General features: G+C 39.0%; 1 protein-coding gene across 2 annotated transcripts; it reads right to left on the reverse strand.

Moving 5' to 3' along the window:
• Positions 1 to 534: 534 nt before the first annotated feature.
• On the reverse strand, positions 535 to 12,872 carry LOC145496205 (adhesion G-protein coupled receptor D1-like). 2 transcript variants are annotated; one of them, XM_081475871.1, is made up of 17 exons: positions 12,722 to 12,872; positions 12,195 to 12,229; positions 11,636 to 11,695; positions 10,842 to 11,043; positions 10,310 to 10,417; positions 9,571 to 9,661; positions 9,283 to 9,373; positions 8,758 to 8,807; positions 7,788 to 7,923; positions 7,128 to 7,243; positions 6,382 to 6,484; positions 6,146 to 6,296; positions 5,007 to 5,088; positions 4,333 to 4,399; positions 3,574 to 3,656; positions 814 to 934; positions 535 to 723 (listed from the first exon to the last, which is right to left on the reverse strand). In XM_081475871.1, exons 4-17 carry the CDS (start codon positions 10,930 to 10,932, stop codon positions 670 to 672), a joined length of 1,344 nt encoding a protein of 447 aa, XP_081331997.1. In that variant the 5' UTR covers positions 10,933 to 11,043; positions 11,636 to 11,695; positions 12,195 to 12,229; positions 12,722 to 12,872; the 3' UTR covers positions 535 to 669. The 2 variants fall into 2 exon arrangements, with proteins under 2 accessions (XP_081331997.1, XP_081331996.1); XM_081475870.1 differs by having other exon boundaries at positions 535 to 934.
• Positions 12,873 to 20,920: the final 8,048 nt, after the last annotated feature.

The raw sequence follows: 20,920 nt of genomic DNA on the forward strand, positions 1-20,920 counted from the left end.
TTATTTTGGTGATACGTCAATTAAACAGCGGCTATGGACTGATCTAGGAAAATCAGGAACAAGGGTTCTTAGCATTTGGCTTGGCACGATACGTTATGGGTGAGGGATCAACTCCCTCGGAAAACAAAAAAACTGTCAGGCTTTTTGAGATCTTATGTCCTGTATTCTGAGAGCATTTTGAGGAGGGAGAGTCTCTTAATCCACCTTTGGCTAATCAATTATATAGGGTACGTACCATTTACATGGGAAAACCGGAAATTCCAGTTGGAAAATCAAATGGTTCGCGCCATTCCGTTTGGGAAGCTTCTGCAAATATGGGCTGTGATTTGAGGTAATGCTATTTTTCTGCTCTTTTAAGTCTCTCTAACTGATGTGGATATACTTTATAGCGATTCCTTCTCTCGCAACGTGGCATTCAACTGTTTAATGTTTTTGCCTGAAATTTCCAACCGGATGGTTTCTGTAAATGGTAAGCACCCATATTGTCCTGTATTCCGGAAGCATTTGTGAGGAGGGTGGGCAGGGGGGGGGGGGGGTTGTTAAAGTACCTTTGGCGAGTTGATTATATATTGTCTTCATTGCTGTCACACCGAACCCAGCTGTTTGACAATGCCTGTTGTCGATGAGGGAGATTCTATACAAGTTTTAAAGCCCCCTTCAAACATTTATCTACTTACTTACATCGTTATTTCTCAGGCAATGAAAAACGAAAATGAAGAATCCCTGTGAAATTATTGAAATATAAAGATAATGTTAACCAAAACAATTATCGAGATTAAATACAATTTTACACTGTCTTGTAAAGCACTGTACCTGAGTGGAGTTCAGGATTACAAATATGTAGGTGAAAGCGACGTGTAATGGCGACAGAAAACCAAACAGCCACGTGACACCCAACAAGGGAACCAACACCACGAATGCTTTGATGCCAAGTCTGCAAGAAAACCACAGAAAGAATTATATACTTATTGAGAACAACTGAAAAATATCTCGATCGGTACAGCTTCTTATTTCAAGAAGTTTGCTTTTTTTTGTCTTTTTGTCTAAGTAGTCAGCATAAGGAAGTAGTAGGCAGCTAAAGTAGTATTGGCAATTTCTAAGGAAGATCGACATTTTTCTGGCAAATGATTATTTTGTCGCTCTAAATAATAACACGTCCTTTTCTTCTTGTGATCTACTCGTGTCAAAGATTCTTCTCAGTGACATATCTACTAGGCTCGATTATCAGCCGCTATCAGGAGCCATAATCGGGGACGGAGACCGTAAGTCTCGGGATTCGCGCGCACCTATGATATGGGACAATTTTTCTATTTTTAGAACAAATTGCGCCATCCTGACGTCATATATCCGCGCGTATTCACGCACATGTCAGGGGCTCTCGCGTGGATGTTGTCACGTTGCGTGATCAAATGGTGAGAGTTGAGAGATTCTCTTGCGTATTTTTCACAGCGATGGCAGGGAATAAGGCAGGGAATACGAACGAGGGCGCTTATATGTAGTTTAATGCTCTGAGCTAACGGAAAAGGTGGGTTTTTCAGGGTCGAAAAACAAGACTTCAATCTCGCGCTGGGAATGAATAACAAGATCTGCTCACGCTAGTTGTAAGCTCACGCGTATGCTTAAGAATATAGCAAGAAAACTCTCTACTCTGGTATCAAGTTAATTTGTGAGTTTCTCAGAGAATGTTTAATCATAACCAAAACCTGTTTTGATGGTTTCTTATTATCTCTGCTTGTTTGGTGAGTTTGCAAAGGTTTTTGAAAGGAAAGTCTGACGCGTACAATTAGCTCATTTGCATAGTGCAGCTCGTGCACTTTCAAGTCCGAGTTGGTGTCTTCAATTGTCAACAAATCTTGACAAAGATTTCTTTCGTTATCTTTTGTGCTGAGATGCTGCAACAAATTTCACGAATGTAAAAAAGGCTACTAACAACATGTGTGTTTCTTCAACATAAGCATAGTGAAGTTTTACACTGCGAAAATGAAAATAGACAAGGAGTTTTTATAACTCGATCAACAAAATCGAAATCGTTATTCCAAGTTGATTAAAGAAAGCGTCATCGTAACTTTGCTGATTGTTTCTGCTTTATTCACATATTTTCAGCTTAGCTTTTAATATGTTCTCAAACATTTATCAATCTTAAACATATTTAAAAACTATAGAGTTATTGTTTGAGTTCGATGTACGCTTTCACACGAAAGTGCGGCGGAAGTACAATTTGTCATGTTTACTGACTGTACAAAACACGCATCGGCGGGCGCTCTCATTCATCGACAACAGAGAATTTACTGAATTTTTACACGAATAAAACTGAGCAGTATCTACGGATGTAAAGTTATTAAGCCTCGATGAAACATCAAGCGTTGCTTACAATTCAAGCGAAACTCAAACTAGCAATTATTTTGTTTTACTTTTCGGTCGCGATAGACTGACAAATTCCTCGCAAGCGTGTGGCAAGAGGAGCTATGAAACTATGAAGTCCTGAAGCTGTGCTATATCTACATATATCCAGCTAGTTTTTTGCTGTGTTATGGAAAAGCTGTTAATCTTCAACATATGTAAAATTTAAAGTGGAGTAATGTACAGCTCATGTAAAAGAAGCATCAGTCGGAACACAACTTGGTCAGCGATATATATAAGATTACAGCGGAACATACCTAAATTCGACACTGTCTTACTTCACTCAAACTGGAGCAGCTTACTACGAAAATACTTAAGCAAAACTCCAACAGACGTAAACGCGTTGAGTTGTGGGGCAAAAACATGAAACATTTCGGGAATTTCGGACGCCTTTTCCCCCGCGCGACATCCGCAAAAATCCTCGCAGCATGCGCGCGCGTGTGCCGCAGGTGATGGCGCAATTTGTTCTAAAAATAGAATTATTGTCCCATATCATGGGGACAACCCCAATACTTGAAATGGCGCGCGCTTACGGTCTCCGTCCCCGATTATGGCTCCTGCCGCTATTCGAGAAAGGAGCCCGCGCTCCTCTCGGGGAGGAACGTAGACCAGACACGGCGAGAGAGCGGCGCAAATCGAGCCTACATGTCCACTCTCGTGAAATTTTGAGTAGGTACCCATGAACTGAATGAAAGTAGGTCATCATGTTTCCAATTCTCGTCATGTCTCTTACGGTTTGTCTCAATTATTTCGCCATTTCCACATCCCTCATAATACACCCTGTTACCCCCCAAAATTCTGGATAACCTTTGTTTCCCATTTCTTCTGGGTATTACAGTCGTCCCAAGAGAAACTGAAAACAATGCTTATGCAAAATTTTGGGAGGTGTATTATGGGGGAATGTGGAAATGGCGAATACACGGATTCGGCTAACGTGTTAACATCCTAGCTTGTTTTCACCCAATTCAGATCATGTGATGATTCATTTTGGAGGTTACAATTGTTCTGTTTGCACATGCCCTCGTGCACTCAGTTACACGTGACAAACTGAACACTTGTACTCTCAAATGAATCATCACATGATCTGAATTGGGTGGCAACAAGGATAAAAACGCGTTAGCCCAATCCGTCTTTTTGATCTGCTCTATAGAGGAGTTGGCTTCGAAATCGCACCTGATCTGCTCAGACTGGTTTTCCTTGGCGTGTTGCATTGTCATCATCTCCTTGATAACTCGCACCAGGATAAAGGTGTTAAGCTTCAAAAAATGGGAGCAAATAATCTCAATGCCATTTTACAAAAATTTATTTTTTCACTAATGTTTTGGACTGGTGTTACCCTTTTAACTCTCTAAGATGGTAACGATTTGTATTAGTCTCCAAGGCCTTTTAAGGCTCCCAACAACCAAGTGTATAATAAAGGAAGATTTAACCCTATCACAGACAGACCATGGTGGTTAACAACAGTTTTCAGCTCTTTCCAAAACCGACAGAAGAAATACGGAAACCGGGATAAGCTCCGGCCTGGTGGGCCACTTGGCTCGTATGTAGAATTTGCTTTTAACCATAGCGTTAAGTGCTAATACTCCAATAAAACGTAGACGTACTCAGTGAGCCCTATTTTGAATTGTGGAATTGTATCTCAATAGGACACAACTTTTTGTAAAGTTTTACAAACATTTTTAAAGTTTGAGATGGCTCTTAACCCCCTTCACAGAAGATCTTTGTATCTTAACTTGCTTATCACTATTACGAATTTTTGTTTTTTCCGCTTTTTAATAAAACAAGTATTCGAAGAGCGCGCGTTCGGTACGAGATGGCTAAAGCTATCTCGGATCTAACGACAGTCACATACTGAGATCTTTGCATGGATAGATGGAAAGTATTTGAGACTCTAAATTCAGATTCCAGAGAATTAAATCTTCGTTCACTTACAAGTTCGACGAGCCCAACAAATGCGATAAATATCCAGATCAGATTGTTAGTGGAAGATAACCAACAGCTTAGAGATAAGATAAGAAAAACGTTATTAATAAACATTACAATGAAGGACTGAAGAGAAACGCAAAAACAAGGGTGATCTAAAGGACGAAAACGATGTAGTTTTAATTGTCAAAAGAAATTTCCTGGAAATTTCTTATATGTGCTTAACATTTATGGCCCCGTTCATAAAACGGCGAATAAATTTGAAAACGGAGCTTTACTTCTACGGTTGCTGTCTACCGTCCACACTAATCCATTACGAAAACGGAGCTTTTCCGGCGAAAACGCTCTGCAAACCGGAAGAATTTGAAAACGCCGGCTTTGCGTGTTAGAGAGGACGGAACACATTTTGAACACGGAGCTTTTCGAAAACGATGGCTTTACGATAACAATGTGATTTCTCTGCTCGATTTTTCCTCAAACCCAAATCCAAAATAACCGGTTATTGTTGCGTTTTTGAATTCCTCCGGCATAGGGTGGACGGAAAACATGCATTTGATGCGTTTTCCTGAGAATGAAATTAAACCTCTGTTTTCAAATTCCTCTGGGGCGTAAGTCCTTGGGGAACTAATTAATCCCTCCTTCCCCCTATCTGAATCAAAAAAGAAAAATCAAGAAGTTCTTACTACTTATCGCCGACGAAACTCTGGATTCCATCTTTTCCTGCAGCAATGCCCAACGATAAGGCTACGATAACGGCAGGAAGTCCTAAAATAAGAACAAAAATATATTTTTTAATATGCTTCAGTTTCATTTCTTTAATCGTGATGTGATTTCAAGACTTTGACCTGAAACCGCAGATAATGTAAAACAAGAAATCTGGGCTATAGTTAGTTCTAACTTAGTGCGGAGTTTTGAAACAGACCTCTCAGACCTCTTAATTTAAAAAACTTACGATATAATTCCTTTAAAAAGCATTGTAAGCAGCACCTCATAAATACTTAATATGCACCTATAATTAATAATAGCAGGTGTATTTCTTGTATTTCCGTAATGTATTTCCGTAATGTATTTTCAGTAATGTATTTTCAGTAATGTATTTTCAGTAATGTATTTTCAGTAATGTAGTTTTGCTCTCCGCATCTACTTTAACATGGTGGTAACCAGCTGGAAAGCCAAGGCCACTCGGGTTACCACACATTTTTTGTTATTTCCTCCATAACTATACCGTAAATCCTCGAATTAGCGCCCTCCCCCTTCATTTTCTTCTAAGTTTGAAATAAGCGTCCCAGGCGCTAATTCGAGGATTTACGGTATGTAATATTTGTTTCGTTTCTCATATTTATTTTGTAATACTGATATAAATTTTAAAATTCTGTAAATAGTGTACATAAAAATTGATTGATTGATAGATTGATAGATTGATTGATTGATTGATTGATTGATTGATTGATTGATTGATTGATTGATTGAGTGACCAAACTAATTCTGTCCTGGGCAATTCTAGTTGATGCCATGTACCTTGTACTAAAACTCTCTTTTGTTATTATTGGTGGGTTTAAAACTGTGTACATTGATTTTCTTCCTAATTAACCATCTTTTAGGCCCATGTATTGGGAACCTTTAATTTGTTGTCCTATAGAAGGGTGCACTTCTGTTGCACCTGCTTAATGTGTACTTTCATTGCTCCTACACTGTTTTCCCTTGACAATGTTCATCCATTAGACCGGATAGTGAACAAAACAGTGGCTGCTATTGCCTGTTATCACAGGAGCTGCTGGAAATCACTTATAATAAGGCACAGTGTTTTGCTGATTGCCCTTACCCCAGGAAATCGCTTGATATACCCGCATTTTGTCCACGATGTTGTAGACCTTGACAACAAACAAGTAAAGGTAGATTCCTTCGACGAACATCCAGCAGAAAGCTGCCATCAGAAAATACTGCAGAAGGGCTGCCACGGCAACACAGGCATCCTGCACAACAGAATGACAGGTAAGAGTAGTTCAAAAAGGCAAAAGACAAAATTCACGGTAATTTTGAATAACTAGCTGTTCTCACCTTGTTTTCTGCAGCATCAATTCCGGCAAGGAAGATGACATGTCCTGCTCCAATAGCAGTGGCGAGGCTCACCCGGATGTGGGACAGAGGTGTGTGCCGGTCACTGCCAGATCCCAGGTAGATAAATTGAAAAAAAAAACAAAAAAAAAAACAGACAAACAAATGAGGCAAATAAGCAATTCACCTTAAGAAAGACGGAAATCAAGAAAATTAGACAGGTGAATATTTTGTTCCCGTATAAGTTTGTGGCTTCAAGGTGCCAAGACCATGGTGGAGATTTTGAATAGTGGCCTCACCGGTAGCTATATTGCATGTATTGTTCTTAGCACACCCAGAGAGAAAGAAGGACTTTGAACGTGAGGTTTCTTGTTCAAGAACAAAACACAAGGAACCCCGCGATACTTTATCATGAGCTCCGCGCCTGGAGTTAGGTCACTGCGCCTTTTATCATTGCCCTGTCCACACTTTACCGGAGAAATCTGAAAACCCATCAACTGAGAAAAAATTGAGCAGGCTAGAGGAATCACATGCTCCCCTTCCAAAATGTTTTCCGTCCACACCAGAGCGCAAAGCCGGCATTTTCAAATTCCTCCGGTTTGAATAGCGTTTTCGAAAAGCGCCGTTTTCATAACGGATTAGTGTGGACGGTAGGCCTAACCGTAGAAATAAAGCTGCGTTTTGGAATTTGAAATTGGTCCGGCGTAGGGTGGACGGAGACTAAAGTAGAAAGTATAAAGACTACGTACGTGAGCAGGAGATAGCTGATTACAGTGAGAACAACTCCTGTTAGAGATAAGGACATTCCTACACGTGTGAGAACGGTCAGGATTTTGTCGTCTTCTGTCGGTGGCTTGGTTGAGCCCTAAAAGTTCATTAGAATTCTATTCATGAAGAATACATTTTAATCAAATTTGAAAAGACGAACTAAATCACAATTTCAATGAAAATATTAAAAGTAAAAATTTGAGTACTAGCTGCCTGGAATAACCATAGGGGCTAGCGGAGCCAGACGTTCACCTTTCATAAAACGGGATCCAATGATGTAATACCAATTCAAAACAACTGTCAGGGAAACATTTCCCTGTAGTGTGACTGTTTTGTAGTGCCTAGCTACTGACAGCTTTTTGCAACAAACCAAATGTTTAAATGCGTGAATTTTTTTCAGTAATCACAACTGATTCTTTTTTATTATTTACGAGTGACCTCCGTGGATTTGTCACGTCATACTTGGCGAGGAAAACCATCGTAGACTTTCCTTAGTACAATCCAAAAAATTCGAGCTGGGAGCTTTTTAACGTTCTTTAACTCTCAAATTGTCAGTTTTCATAGCCCTAATTATGCACTTTTCATGAAGGACAGACCACATCACACTCACTTTCAATTTCTCAAAAAGAAATGAAGCTTACCCCACTGTCGCCGCTGTCGTCGCTGTCGGCATAATCCATGAGGACAGCAAAGTGTGTCAAGTGATTACAAAGACATTCTGTTAGGGAGCTGTTTATTATCCTCGTTTGGCATCCTCGCCCTGACCAGCCCTCGGGACTAAAGAAAAAAGTGTTAACACTTTCACTTTCAAACTGGAAAATTTCGACTATATTTCTAGATTACCACGATTATATGTGCTAATTCTTATTTCTTAAACTTTGATTGTACAGATCGAACACAGCATTTTTACAAGTTGACGTTATATCAAATATGACCATATTAAATAGACTTGTTTGACTTGACTTGTGCGGCACTAACCAGCATCCCCCCTCTTTCCCGGGGTGTTTTATTTATTCCTGGAGGATAAAAAGCGGGGGAGGGGGAGAGAAGCAGGGTGGATATCACAAGGAGATCTTCTCTTTGATGCCCAGCCTTTCAGTAGTTACTCGTTCATCCCTCGTGGTAATTTGCTTTATATGAACGTCATTTGACACCATTATTAACTTTGAAGCTGTCAAGCCAAATTGCGTCTGTTTTACCAGATTTAATTTTCTTTTGTTTTGTTTTTGTTTTTGTTTTGTTTTGCTTTTTCATTTTTGAGTAGCATTGCCGAATTAGTACTTTTTTTATGTTCTGTGATCACTTTGAGTTTTATTTTCATCAATTTACGTAACTTTTATCCTTGTGAGAAAACCCTGAAATCCAAAATGGTGGATGTTATTACCTCAAATTACGTCATAAAACGCTAAAAGCAACACAAAAAATATCTTATTTTGTAGAGGAAGCACCGGGTTATCCATTAAAGCAAAATAACTTTGAAATTTCCAAGGAAGAGGGGGGAGGGGGTTCCCATTTCTTTCCAAGGCGGAGGAATGAAAATGCTTGTATCTGTGAGGCTAAACACAGTTAGGATTGTGTATAAATGGAGACTGAGTGGAATCAGTTACTTACTTTTCCTCTGAGAAGTTCCAAAACACACATTCTCTATTTTTTCCCGCCGCCTAAAAACAAACACGTTGATGAAATTCTTATTTGTGCATTTTGTGCAGTTGAAGTTCTTTTTGTGGAGAAAAAAAATACGATCAAATAAATGGAAGGAAAAATAAAAATTAACAAAAAATTAATAAAGTGTCAGTCAGCCGGTCTGAAAATATCAACGATATGCACTTTGACGGTAGCTGAAGAATTAAACCAACAGAAATGAAAACAGGTAGAAGACCCAGTTAATCAAATCTTTAGGAAAGAATATAAAGGCGAGGTAAATTGGGGACGATCACAATACAAACTACATAAAATTCTTAACATCAACCATCAACTTATTTTGATTCTGAAGGGCTTTTTTAATGGTCTTCTCAGAATTACAATGCTTTGCAGGCCTAAATGTCTGAATAGGCGTAAATATTAAAAATCTGAAGACAGCTTATGAATACGTATCAGAAGATACAACACAATGATGAACAAACACACTTTTTCTACCTCAATGCTCTCGAAAACTAACGTGACGTTCTCCAGTAATACTCCTGGCCAAGGGTATATTACGGCTGACATTATTATGGTATTGAGCCACCTGAAAGAGCCAATCAAACGAATAAAAGCGAGACGCGTTAATTGACTTACATTGAACAATTCAGCTCCTTTACGATCAGGGAAGGGAGACTTCTGAACCCGATCCTATTAAGACCAGGGACTTTGAAGGTTTGTAACCTCCCGACCCCTCCCTCCACCTCCTTTTTCCCACCCCCGTTAGTCTAGCTATACACACACCTAGTCTGGTTTGTTTTATTGCTGCCAGCTGAATGGTTTGATGTAAGCAGGTCATGGATGTTGTTGTACGTGACACCAAGCACCACAGAGCCTAACAAAAGAGCAAGAACAAAGCAACCAAGCATAAACCATTTCAATCTTTAGTTTTAAATATTAATTGTCGTTGCTGGTTTCTATGCATCTCTTTCACTATTCAGAATATGCTATGAATACATGTAGGTATTTCATGACATTTTAGACTGTAAGATATAGGTTCAATCATGGACAAAAGTCTTGGGACAAATTTGCATTTTGGCGCCTTTGCACACACGCCAGACGCGAATAAAACCCAGTCATCTGCCAAGTCCCGCCCCCTACCCAACATACAATGTTGAAAACTAGTACCTGCAATTTCTCCTGAGTTTCAACATGGTATTGGGTAGGGACGGAAGAACAGCAACGTGTCTTTGAAAGGATAGCAATGCTTTTTTCGAACTTCAGTTGTAAAACAGATAATCCGTTGCAGATAATTCGATTGTAGAATTGATTGCTTGACTTGATTCAAGTAAAATACGCCTTTTTTAAAAATGAAAAATCGAACATGGCATGCTCAGTTTCAGGAAAGTGTGTGCAGTAAATGTCACAAAAATATCATCTGTTGTGAGGATTGACGTTCAATATTCCAGTCTCCAGTCCTTACACTTTGAAGAGGAGCTTTTATGTCCTTGATAGTGGAAAATTTTCAATATTCTGTACCAACCGTTGTATAAGTTTCTCGATGGGATCTTGATGTAATTTCCTTTAGTTCCATTGAGAAGAAACTCACTCTCACTGCGCTGGTGCATTAAAATGCGTCGAACGCGAAAATCTGCAAGGCAGAAGGCAACGTGATAGTCAAACGCTCTCGGAGAACATGAAGTAGAGCATGGAGGCCTGACCCAGAGGCTACGGAGTGGTGTCAAACGGGTATTAATAGAGGTCAAGAATGACTTTCCTGCCCCCTCCTCCTCTTCCTCCTCCTCTCCCTCCTGCGCACTCTCTCTCTCTCTCTCTCTCTCTCTCTCTCTCTCTCTCTCTCTCTCTCTCTCTCTCTCTCTCTCTCTCTTCTTCCTCCTTTTCCTCCTTTTTTCCCTCCCTCTCTCCCTCCCTCGCGCCCCCTGCGTCCCCCCTTTTGACCCTGGTAACTTGAATTTGCGTGTAACAGTAATACTATAACTTCAACTTGAAACACCTGGTGGAAAATCTCATGTCCTTCTACAAAAATTCCCACGCAAACCAAAAACTTGACTTACCAAGTTGGTTGCTCTGGTGTGTGAATTTAGGACTTGTGTCATTGAGTTCTTCTTCCGCGAACCTGATAAAAAAGTCCTCGAAGGCACTCATGGAGAAAAATATGTCATCTTTATTTTCGTCACGTTTTCTGCTCGGTCGTTCAACATTGTTAGGTTTGCTTGTGAACTCCTTTACGGCGGCGTTAAACGCAGACACTGCGCGCTATATTGAGGTTTAAGATGAGAAGGTTAATTTAGTAACTTAAAAATACTTCACTTTCGTTTTTGTCTATAACCTCCAGGGGGTAATAGGCCGGAAACTTTCAAATAACAAAATAAAAATTGGTTTGATTTCCGTCCATCTCCCTCTCCGCCTGTACTCCGTACCTTAGAGAATTTTTAACCAATGGGTCGTGATAATAGCAGGCAAGTCAAGAATTTAAAGAAAACGACAAAACCTTTCGGTTTCAAAGACATGCTTCGACAGAACCTAAAGTCATCTTCAGTTGGTTATTGTACAAAGCGTTGGAAGTTGAATGAGTAGAAAAATACTAGTTAACCAATAATGAGTGTTCATAGTAACTCCGAAAATGTATTCTCTAAAGTGAAGGGTATGAGATGATAACAACATATCTCGTGGTATAATTACTTCATGACATCCACAGAAACGCGGTGTAAGACAGTGGTGAGACTTTTACAACATAGCTAGCGTAGTCTTGGGCAACACCCACATCCCGCTCAGGATTTGAGTTGAGGTGATGGAAAACAATTGAGATTTAAGTCTATAAATTTTGTACTCCTTACGATTAGACTACCTGTGGGGCGTCTTTCTGTCCAAAGTCTATTTCGTCCAGCAAAGGGCAAAATATATCCGTCTAAAACAAGAATGAATTTATTATTATCATTATTATTATTACTATTATTATTACTATTATTATTATTGTTACTATTACTATTACTATTACTATTACTGTTATTATTATTATTATTATAAATGACAATAGACAAATTTATAAGGGTTGTAAAGAATGAGTGTAATTTGTAATTCGTTTGACATATATATTGTCTTAAGAATTTTTACAGTTAAATAAATTATTATTATTATTATTATTATTATTATTAGTATTAGTATTATTAGACACGAGTAAAAGAAAGCTCTCATTTTATTGTCCAAAGTGGGAATTCTATTATTATATTATTTTATTATATTATTTTGAAGAGAAAATTCGCACCATTCTCTGGGGGGAGAAGGTGGTGCGCCATCATCTTCAGCCTAGAAGTTAGTAAAAAGTAAAATGTGGAAAGCCCGTTAAGGGTTTTTTGCTCCTTTGAAAACAACAAAAACTGTCAAACATTATAAAGTTAAATTCTCACCAGGTACTGTCGTTCCCTTGTACCAACGAGGATTGCTGCAAAAATCAAACAGTAAGTTTATGGACTATGAGGAAATTTCTGGTGAAGTGAAGTGATCTTCATGCTAGGGTCGACACACCAGTGACGTGACTTGCCTAGTTCCTAGGCCTGATGTATTTCGCCTCGGTCCGAGGCAAAAAGTGGGGCCTATTTCGAGCCGTTCGTCTCGGATGCGTCACCCAAATCAATTGACCGTGAAGGTCTGGGACAAAGCTTTACAGGAACTAGGCAATGAGGTGACATCGTTGCCTAATTCCTGTATCGTTATTTTCCAGGTAATCACGGTCAATTCATTTCGGTGAGGTACCCGAAATGAACGGACCAGACACTTTTTCGCTAAGTCTACGAGCTAGGACTTGAAACCAATTAAGCACGGCGAAATAATTATTGAAGCCTATGAACTACATGTAGGTAAGCGACTTTGTATCTCTAATTACATTTATGGCATTGATATCTACCCCCAAAAAGTAAAACGAATGGTAACTTACTTCCGATTGTCGGAGGCGATTCGCAGGAACATCCCGTAACCTTGAAAACGACATTTTTGATACCTGATGGGCTTCGGGTGCAAACTTTTCGGCGTATTTTGAAGGAGGTTTTCCTTATCTTCTCAAATGCTGAATGCAGCCTCTCCTTCCCACATCCCATTTTATTGCGCAGGGCTAGGTAGTTCTTGAGATACTGAATTACTTTGCGTAGTTTGAACTTGGGTATAACTATTGGAAACGTCTGCCAGCGTTTTGCCCCAATGGCACGCTTGTATTTTGAGCAGCTGTCATTGTTACTCTTTGAGCAAACAATTGTTTCTTAAAGGCAAAAAAAAATATGAATACATATGTAAATAAATAAAGAAATAAAGAAATAAAGAAATAAAGAAATAAAGAAATAAAGAAATAAAGAAATAAAGAAATAAAGAAATAAAGAAATAAAGAAATAAAGAAATAAAGAAATAAAGAAATAAAGAAATAAAGAAATGAAGAAATGAAACGATAAATAAAATTAAAATCACAAAGCGCACATAGACTCTGCTGTAATCTTTAGGCCGCAGATTAGCAACTTGTAGTCTTTAGTAACTGTCACTCAATCTGTCGATGCGCTGTAATATTCCACCTAATTTTCACTAAATTCCTAAGTAACATAGTCCGTTTGTGTGTTGTTGTATGGGTTTGTATTTATTACCTTACCCTGTTATAAATATGACGTAATCACTAGATGTGACTGCCGGTCTCATTATGGCTATTTTGGGCAGCCATGAACTGATTTCAAACTTTTTAACTTGAGCAACATTCAGGCAATAGTCGTTGAAATTTAATTTTCTCAGAAACATGTGTCAACTGCTGCTTTGGTCGTGTGATCTGACTTTTCCATGGCAACGTGCGTTACATAAACACATGTAGTACACTACATTCCCACTACGTAAACGTACCAGTCTAAGAAGAGCTTAGAGTAGAATCTCACACCCTTGCCCAAAAGGGTAAGAATTTCCTTCTTGTTTGTAAAAAGGGGCAATGAATGGAAGGTTTCTGAGAGTAAGATCGTTTAATATTTACCTAAAAAATCTGGAATTTTCGGTCAGAATGTAAACGGTAAGACAATTTTGGCTCGACCGACCGGAAAATTGCCAAAATAAGGGAAAGCCTTGAAAGTAAGTCCAAAATTTCCAACCGAAATATCCAAGTGGAAAATGCGCTTACCATTTGCAATTCTTCACGGCCATCTTGGAGTCATGATCGGGTCGAACTCGTCTCAGGTTCTTTCGGTAAATTTGGGATATTTCAGAAAATGGAAAGTCGCCCTTCGGAACGTAACCTATCATCAGGAATTTTTTTTCACCATTTACACAAATCGTTGACGAATCAGTTCTCCGAGTAAATAGTAAATAAGCTAAGACTGCTGTAACGTCTAATGTCTACTTACCAGTTTCATTGTCATCTTCGCTGCAGTTGCAACGTGATACTCTGACAGCATAGTCATTTCTCCTGAAAGGCCAGCAAGGATGAACATGAAAAGTATCCATAACTGACGAAGAAGCGTCATCGCCTGAGGCAGCTATCTGGGATGGAAACGACTGGCGGAACATGGCTGAACATTGCCGAGCCCAACGAGCGGTTCCGCTTTCATTGAAACAACCAGCAAATAAGTCGCACCAATTGGAACATTTCTTAAACTGCCATGAATAATAAGTTTTAAAGGGCCCGCATTTTATCTGACGCCAAGGGTTTTCTCGAAGTTCCTTACAAATGTTTTCCTGTGTATTGTCAAAGTCTAAGGGTTCAGCAGTAGGACATGGTGCTCCTGAAATTTAAACGAAAGTAATGTTGGACAGCTAACCATTAATAACCAAAAAAGAGCTGTTTCCAATAGCACGTCAAAAGTAAAGCGCAATGGCTCTTTAGAACAATTTTCAATCGAGTGTCGAAAGTAATTAGACAACTACTTTGGTTTTGGGTTTGTTTTTACCACGGTGTGAGATTGACTGAGTCGTCTAACCGGTATGAAATTGGTTTGGTTTTGGTCTTACGGCACTCAATTGAAAACAGCTCTACTACGCTGACTAATTAGCTTTAAAAACACCTCCCCCACCCCCAACCCCCCGCTGCATCTTCCATTCAGAAGTAAAACAAAACCCAGTAGGGACTCGCTCACAAGTGTTCCAACGCTTGTCAGCTTTATGTGAAGCGGTGTTCTATTGAATGTCGTAAAACCAAAACCAAAGTAATCACTCTAGCCAATCATAAAGGACACAGACAGTCCAGTGAACCAATCAAAACTCGTATTAAATGCAGGTAGCTGACGGGAAGTGCGGGAAGACGTGTGCGAGCGAGTTGGCGATTGGTTTTTGTTTTAATTCTGATTGGATGAAAAAGTTGCGTGAGTATTTTTAAGCTAATCGTTTGGCGTATAGTAATGCAAAACCAAGTACTTTTCGACACTCGAGTGAAAACTGTATTTTTTTTTTGAGTCTTTGCCGTTCTTTACAAAACAACAACGTAAAATGATTAAATTCATCGTAGTCAAAAGAACGTTTACCACGCACGTTTAAATTTTTAGTTTCGAATTAAACGGTTTCTAACATATTCAGTTTTGGGATAGCTCTGACGGGGATAGACAAACTGAATGAATTCAGAATCTTCCGAGATTCGCTGGCTAAATTTATACAATCGACGTTTTCGATGCCGTACCGGCGACAAATTCCCCTGTCTGTGAAATGACAGTGAAATTTACTTTATTTTGGCATTAATAAACTCAGCGGAAGCGAGGAGATAGGGCTAAGAGATCATTCATAATTTGTTTTTATAAAATGAAGGTAATGTTGCATATTTATTATAAAATAACTTTAGGATTGGCAATCAAGCATCTATGCTTAAAATTATAGATCAGTCTGTTAACTTACTTCGCCCACTTGATTTTGTGATCCTACTTTCAGCAACTGAGAAAGAACAAAATGAAAATACAAAGTCAACAAGTTAAAAAAAACTGAGGAAGAACAAAATAAAACTAAAAAGCAAACAAGTTTAAAAAAAGCATTCAATATGACATTTTTGTGCATATTTAAAATATTTTTTATACTTCCCAACTTAAAACTACAACAATCTGCGAAAAAAAAAAAAGTTTGCTGGAGGACGGCTCGACTTTCTAGAAGTCCTTTCCAATAATTCTTCCCCGGCCTGTTGGTTTCGCCGTTGGAAAGGACTTTTCCCACTTGCAACGCGCCAAATTTTACCGGTGGATTTTTCCACTGGTGACGTAAATACACATTAACCAATGAACAAACAAGTACTGACTGTACGTCATGACGTCGCGCGCGATCAACGACACAATTCTCAGAACAAATGTCTGCTGAGTTCAAGTACTATAAAAACCTTCTTCATTCAGCTTTAGATTTTGTTCTCGGATATACTTAAGGATATGAATTTTATAGAAGCAATTGAATATGGTCTATCCAACTTAATTTCAAGTCTTTGAAAGAAGGACAGGGAAAAGTAGTGGAAGGCTATTTATCCGACCAATATGTGTTTGTTTACTTAATACGGGCGCGATCTGAGCTCCTGAGTGATCCGGATCGTTTGAGAGAATTAAGTTTGGACCTTTCGAAGAACAACAGAGCCGTTCTTGCAGTTTGTGTGATTGTTGCACTTTTAGTTGTTTTAATGAATGACCAAGTTTCTCCTCTACAAAGAAAGGGCATCGCAGCAAATTTTGCATTGGCCGTTTTACCGTGCTCAAGGGCCCATTAACCGGTCTTTTCGAGCCGTTGCTAAGGAAAATTTATTCTCATATAACCTCATCATTTTTATTTAGTTCAGAGTTATTTTATGTGTTTTAGCTTTTTCATGATCAGTAACACTAGTGATGACGTCATCAGGCCACGCCCATGGTCATGTGACTAATACAGAAAAAATGCAAAAGCTACCAGGCAAATTACTTTGTCGGCATTTTTTTCATTGATTTAATATTTTAATTTAAATCCCCATTACGCTTTGCATCGATTTTGTTTCATTTCTACAAGGTCAGATTTTGAGAGCTTTTCAAAATATTGAAAAATTCGTAATTTTCTGAAAAAAGCATGATTTCGAAAAAGGAAAAGTTGGCTTTATGCGAAGTTCGTCAAAAAAGGCTCGATTTAATGAAAAACCGCGTTTCCTTTAGCATTTAAAGAAACCGGCAGTGCGCCCGATGTCTTTTGGAAGTTACCCTATCAGCGCGTGCGCAATTTACACTACCAGCGCACTTCGGTAGATCAAACAAAGTCACACGGAGTTAGTTTTTCTATTTCTATTGCTTTTGTTTTTCTGTCTTTCTCTTATTTTGTCTTTGCTTGTACTTTTTTTACTTTGTATTTTGTTAAACACAATGAAAAACAGCTAAAATGTAAGCGAATTTGCAAGCTTTTGAGTTGTTATTATTTTCCGCGCTCAGGCTGACGTAAGTAACCGGAAGTGAAATTTCACCTCCTCAGCAACGCGCGCGAGCGCGCGCATGATCGGTTAATGTCGATGAAGGAGTTTTGGGAACAGCGCTTTTATTCTCTGCCGTTCGTTGCGACTTCGATTTTCAATGTTATTTAAACAAGAGAGCTTTACAGAATTAAAGTTCTCCCCGACTAAGTCCGTCTTCTTTAGTTTATTCGGATTCTTGTCGATACAAGCTAGATCCACATAAGTTTATAGCATTTGTCAGGCAGCTCTCTGATCGATAGCTCCAGGTGGTTAATCCAGACTAAAACGAATAATTCGCGATCGGTTTAAACACGGTTTAGTCTTTTCAGGAGGCGTTACTCAACGAAACAGCTTTCGCCGTTTGTCTGCTGGCTACATACTGGACTGAACACAAATAAGTTCATTTGAGTTAGGGAACAGTACTCATAAACATTTTGATGGCAATGATTTTCTGCTTTCGCGACGATCGCGCGCGGAACACATAAGAAGTGCGAAATGTCAATCATGTTTTTCGCGCCAAAAATTTAAACTCTGATTCACATTCCTGCAAGTGAAACAAGTCGACCTCTCGCGACTTACGTCGTTCGCGCTCGCCCTCGCGACTTCGTCGCACGGAGATTACCCTCTCGCTTCTCTCGAGGGAGATAAATAAGTCGAGGTTTAAGAAAAGGTCGACTTGTGGCAGGTCTAGAGGACGTCTGCCACGCAAATTTGCCACAGTTTCAAGGTGCACGAGCTGATCACGTGCGAGACGGAAATTCATGTTGTGGTTTCCCTAGGGAGTCAGTGACTTCTGTTCGCTCCAGGAAGTTAGGCCCAGTCCACATCACGCCGGAGAAACTTGAAAACTCAGCGTTATTTTTACGGTTAGGCCTACCGTCCACACTAATCCGTCACGAAAACGGAGCTTTTCGGAACGCTCTACAAACCGGATGAATTTGAAAACTCGGCTTTTCGTTTTCATGTGGACGGAAAGCATTTTCACAACGAAAAAGTTGGCGTCACGATAATCATGTGATTTCTCTGACCGTGTTTTCTTCAAACACAAATCCAAAATGGCCGGTGATTGTTGCGTTTTTAAATTCCTCCGGCGTAGTCTGGACGGAAAAGATTTGATACGTTTTTAGAGAGAAACCTCCGTTTTCAAATTCCTCCGACGTAATGTGGACGGGGCCTTCGTTAGATTTGACCCAGGGAACGCGATACGATCTCCTCCAATCGGAAAACGTCACGTTAGGACGTATAACAACATCTCAAGTTGCTTACCTCAAAGAACAGATGTTACGCATGTTTTAAAGATAATTTCAAATTAAATTCAAAAAAACGGAAATCAACATGATTTTTTTCCGTCTCGTCGAAAAATAATCTTTTTCTTAACTGTTGTAAATCAGGAGCCATAATCGGGGACGGAGACCGTAAGCGCGCGCCATTTCAAGTATTGGGGTTGTCCCCATGATATGGGACAATAATTCTAATTTTAGAACAAATTGCGCTATCACCTGCGGCACACGCGCGTGCATGCTGCGAGGATTTTTGCGGATGTCGCGCGGGGGAAATGGCGTCCGAAATTCCCGAAATGTTTCATGTTTTTGCTCCACAACTCGACGCGTTTACGTCTGTTGGAGTTTTGCTTAAGTATTTTCGTCGTAAACTGCTCCAGTTTAGTGAAGTAAGACAGTGTCGAATTTAGGTATGTTCCGCTGTAAGCTTATATATATCGCAGACCAAGTTGTGTTCCGACTGATGCTTCTTTTACATGAGTTGTACATTACTCCACTTTAAATTTCACATATGTTGAAGATTAACAGCTTTTCCATTACACAACAAAATGTAGCTGGATATATTTAGATATAGCAGAGCTTCAGGACTTCATAGTTTCATAGCTTCTCTTGCCACACGCTTGCGAGGAATTTGTCAGTCTATCGCGACCGAAAAGTAAAACAAAAATATTGCTAGTTTGAATTTCGCTTGAATTGTAAGTAACGCTTGATGTTTCATCGAGGCTTAATAACTTTACGTCCGTAGATACTGCTCAGTTTTATTCGTGTAAAAATCCAGTAAATTCTCTGTTGTCGATGAATGAGAGCGCCCGCCGATGCATGTTTTGTACAGTCAGTAAACATGACAAATTGTACTTCCGCCGAACTTTCGTGTGAAAGTGTACATCGAACACAAACAATAGCTCTATAGTTTTTAAATATGTTTAAGATTGATAAATGTTTGAGAACATATTAAAAGCTAAGCTGAAAATATGTGAATAAAGCAGAAACAATCAGCAAAGTTACGATGACGCTTTCTTTAATCAACTTGGAATAACGATTTCGATTTTGTTGATCGAGTTATAAAAACTCCTTGTCTATTTTCATTTTCGCAGTGTAAAACTTCACTATGCTCATGTTGAAGAAACACATATGATGTTAGTAGCCTTTTTTGCATTCGTGAAATTTGTTGCAGCATCTCAACACAAAAGATAACGAAAGAAATCTTTGTCAAGATTTGTTGACAATTGAAAACACCGACTCGGACTTGAAAGTGCACGAGCTGCACTATGCAAATGAGCTAATTGTACGCGTCAGACTTTCCTTTCAAAAACCTTTGCAAACTCACCAAACAAGCAGAGACAATAAAAAACCATCAAAACAGGTTTTGGTTATGATTAAACATTGTCTGAGAAACTCACAAATTAACTCGATACTAGAGTAGAGAGTTTTCTTGCTATATTCTTAAGCATACGCGTGAGCTTACAACTAACGTGAGCAGATCTTATTATTCATTCCCAGCGCGAGATTGAAGTCTTGTTTTCGAACCTGAAAAACCCACCTTTTCCGTTAGCTCAGAGCATTAAACTACATATAAGCACCCTGGTTCGTATTCCCTGCCTTATTCCCTGCCATCGCTGTGAAAAATACGCAAGAGAATCTCTAACTCTCACCATTTGATCACGCAACGTGACAACATCCACGCGAGAGCCCCTGACATGTGCGTGAATCCGTGCGGATATATGACGTCAGGATGGCGCAATTTGTTCTAAAAATAGAAAAATTGTCCCGTATCATAGGTGCGCGCGAATCCCGAGACTTACGGTCTCCGTCCCCGATTATGGCTCCTGTTGTAAATAATTAATGCTGTGGAGCATCTCGCATATATGACAAGTTTGGAAATAATGAAATTTTATTTCTATTTATTTTTAATTCAAGTATTTCATGGTATATGTCCATAAAAGATCTTTTGGCCTTTGAAAAGATTTCTGTTTTTTTTGGTTTTGTTGTTCAAAGGTGGCCAATTTGAATTCACGCAACGAACTGACGTCAACGGTTTATAAATGGCGTATTGCGATCAGCTCTTAAAATAAGCACATAGTAAAACAATAACACACAGTAAACCAATAACATTTTACATAACGTAAAACAAACTACAAAAAAAAAAAAAAAACAGCGTCCAAATTGTCTGTACTAGGCCATGTTTCTTCAATTTCCGCTTAACGCTTAAGTTAGGCAAATGCATGGCTTAAATTTTAGATTTTATCATTCGTTTTGAATATTTAATGTCGAATTTGTCATACTTGACAGTTTAAATTTGTTTTTAAAAGCCAAAGATCCTAACTGACTGCATCATGCACCATCTGCTGCATCATTTCCTTTCGTTAAAATAGCATTAGAGGCCTAATTTTAAAGCGATTTTCTTTGTTGTTGATGATTTTTGTAGTTAGTTTATTTAGATTCTACGTTAATTGTTGTTATGTGAATT

This window comes from Orbicella franksi, chromosome 8 (genome assembly GCF_964199315.1).
Source record: "Orbicella franksi chromosome 8, jaOrbFran1.1, whole genome shotgun sequence".
Taxonomy (NCBI): Eukaryota; Metazoa; Cnidaria; class Anthozoa; order Scleractinia; family Merulinidae; genus Orbicella; species Orbicella franksi.

Coding starts and splice junctions, on each gene's coding strand:
- LOC145496205 (XM_081475870.1), bottom strand. CDS start 10,932: ATGAGTGCCTTCGAGGACTTTTTTATCAGGTTCGCGGAAGAAGAACTC. Junction 9,662..10,309: donor ATCGAGAAACTTATACAACG/GTTGGTACAGAA, acceptor CTCTTTTGTTAG/GCTCTGTGGTGCTTGGTGTC. Junction 7,924..8,757: donor TGGAACTTCTCAGAGGAAAA/GTAAGTAACTGA, acceptor TTTTTTCTTTAG/TCCCGAGGGCTGGTCAGGGC.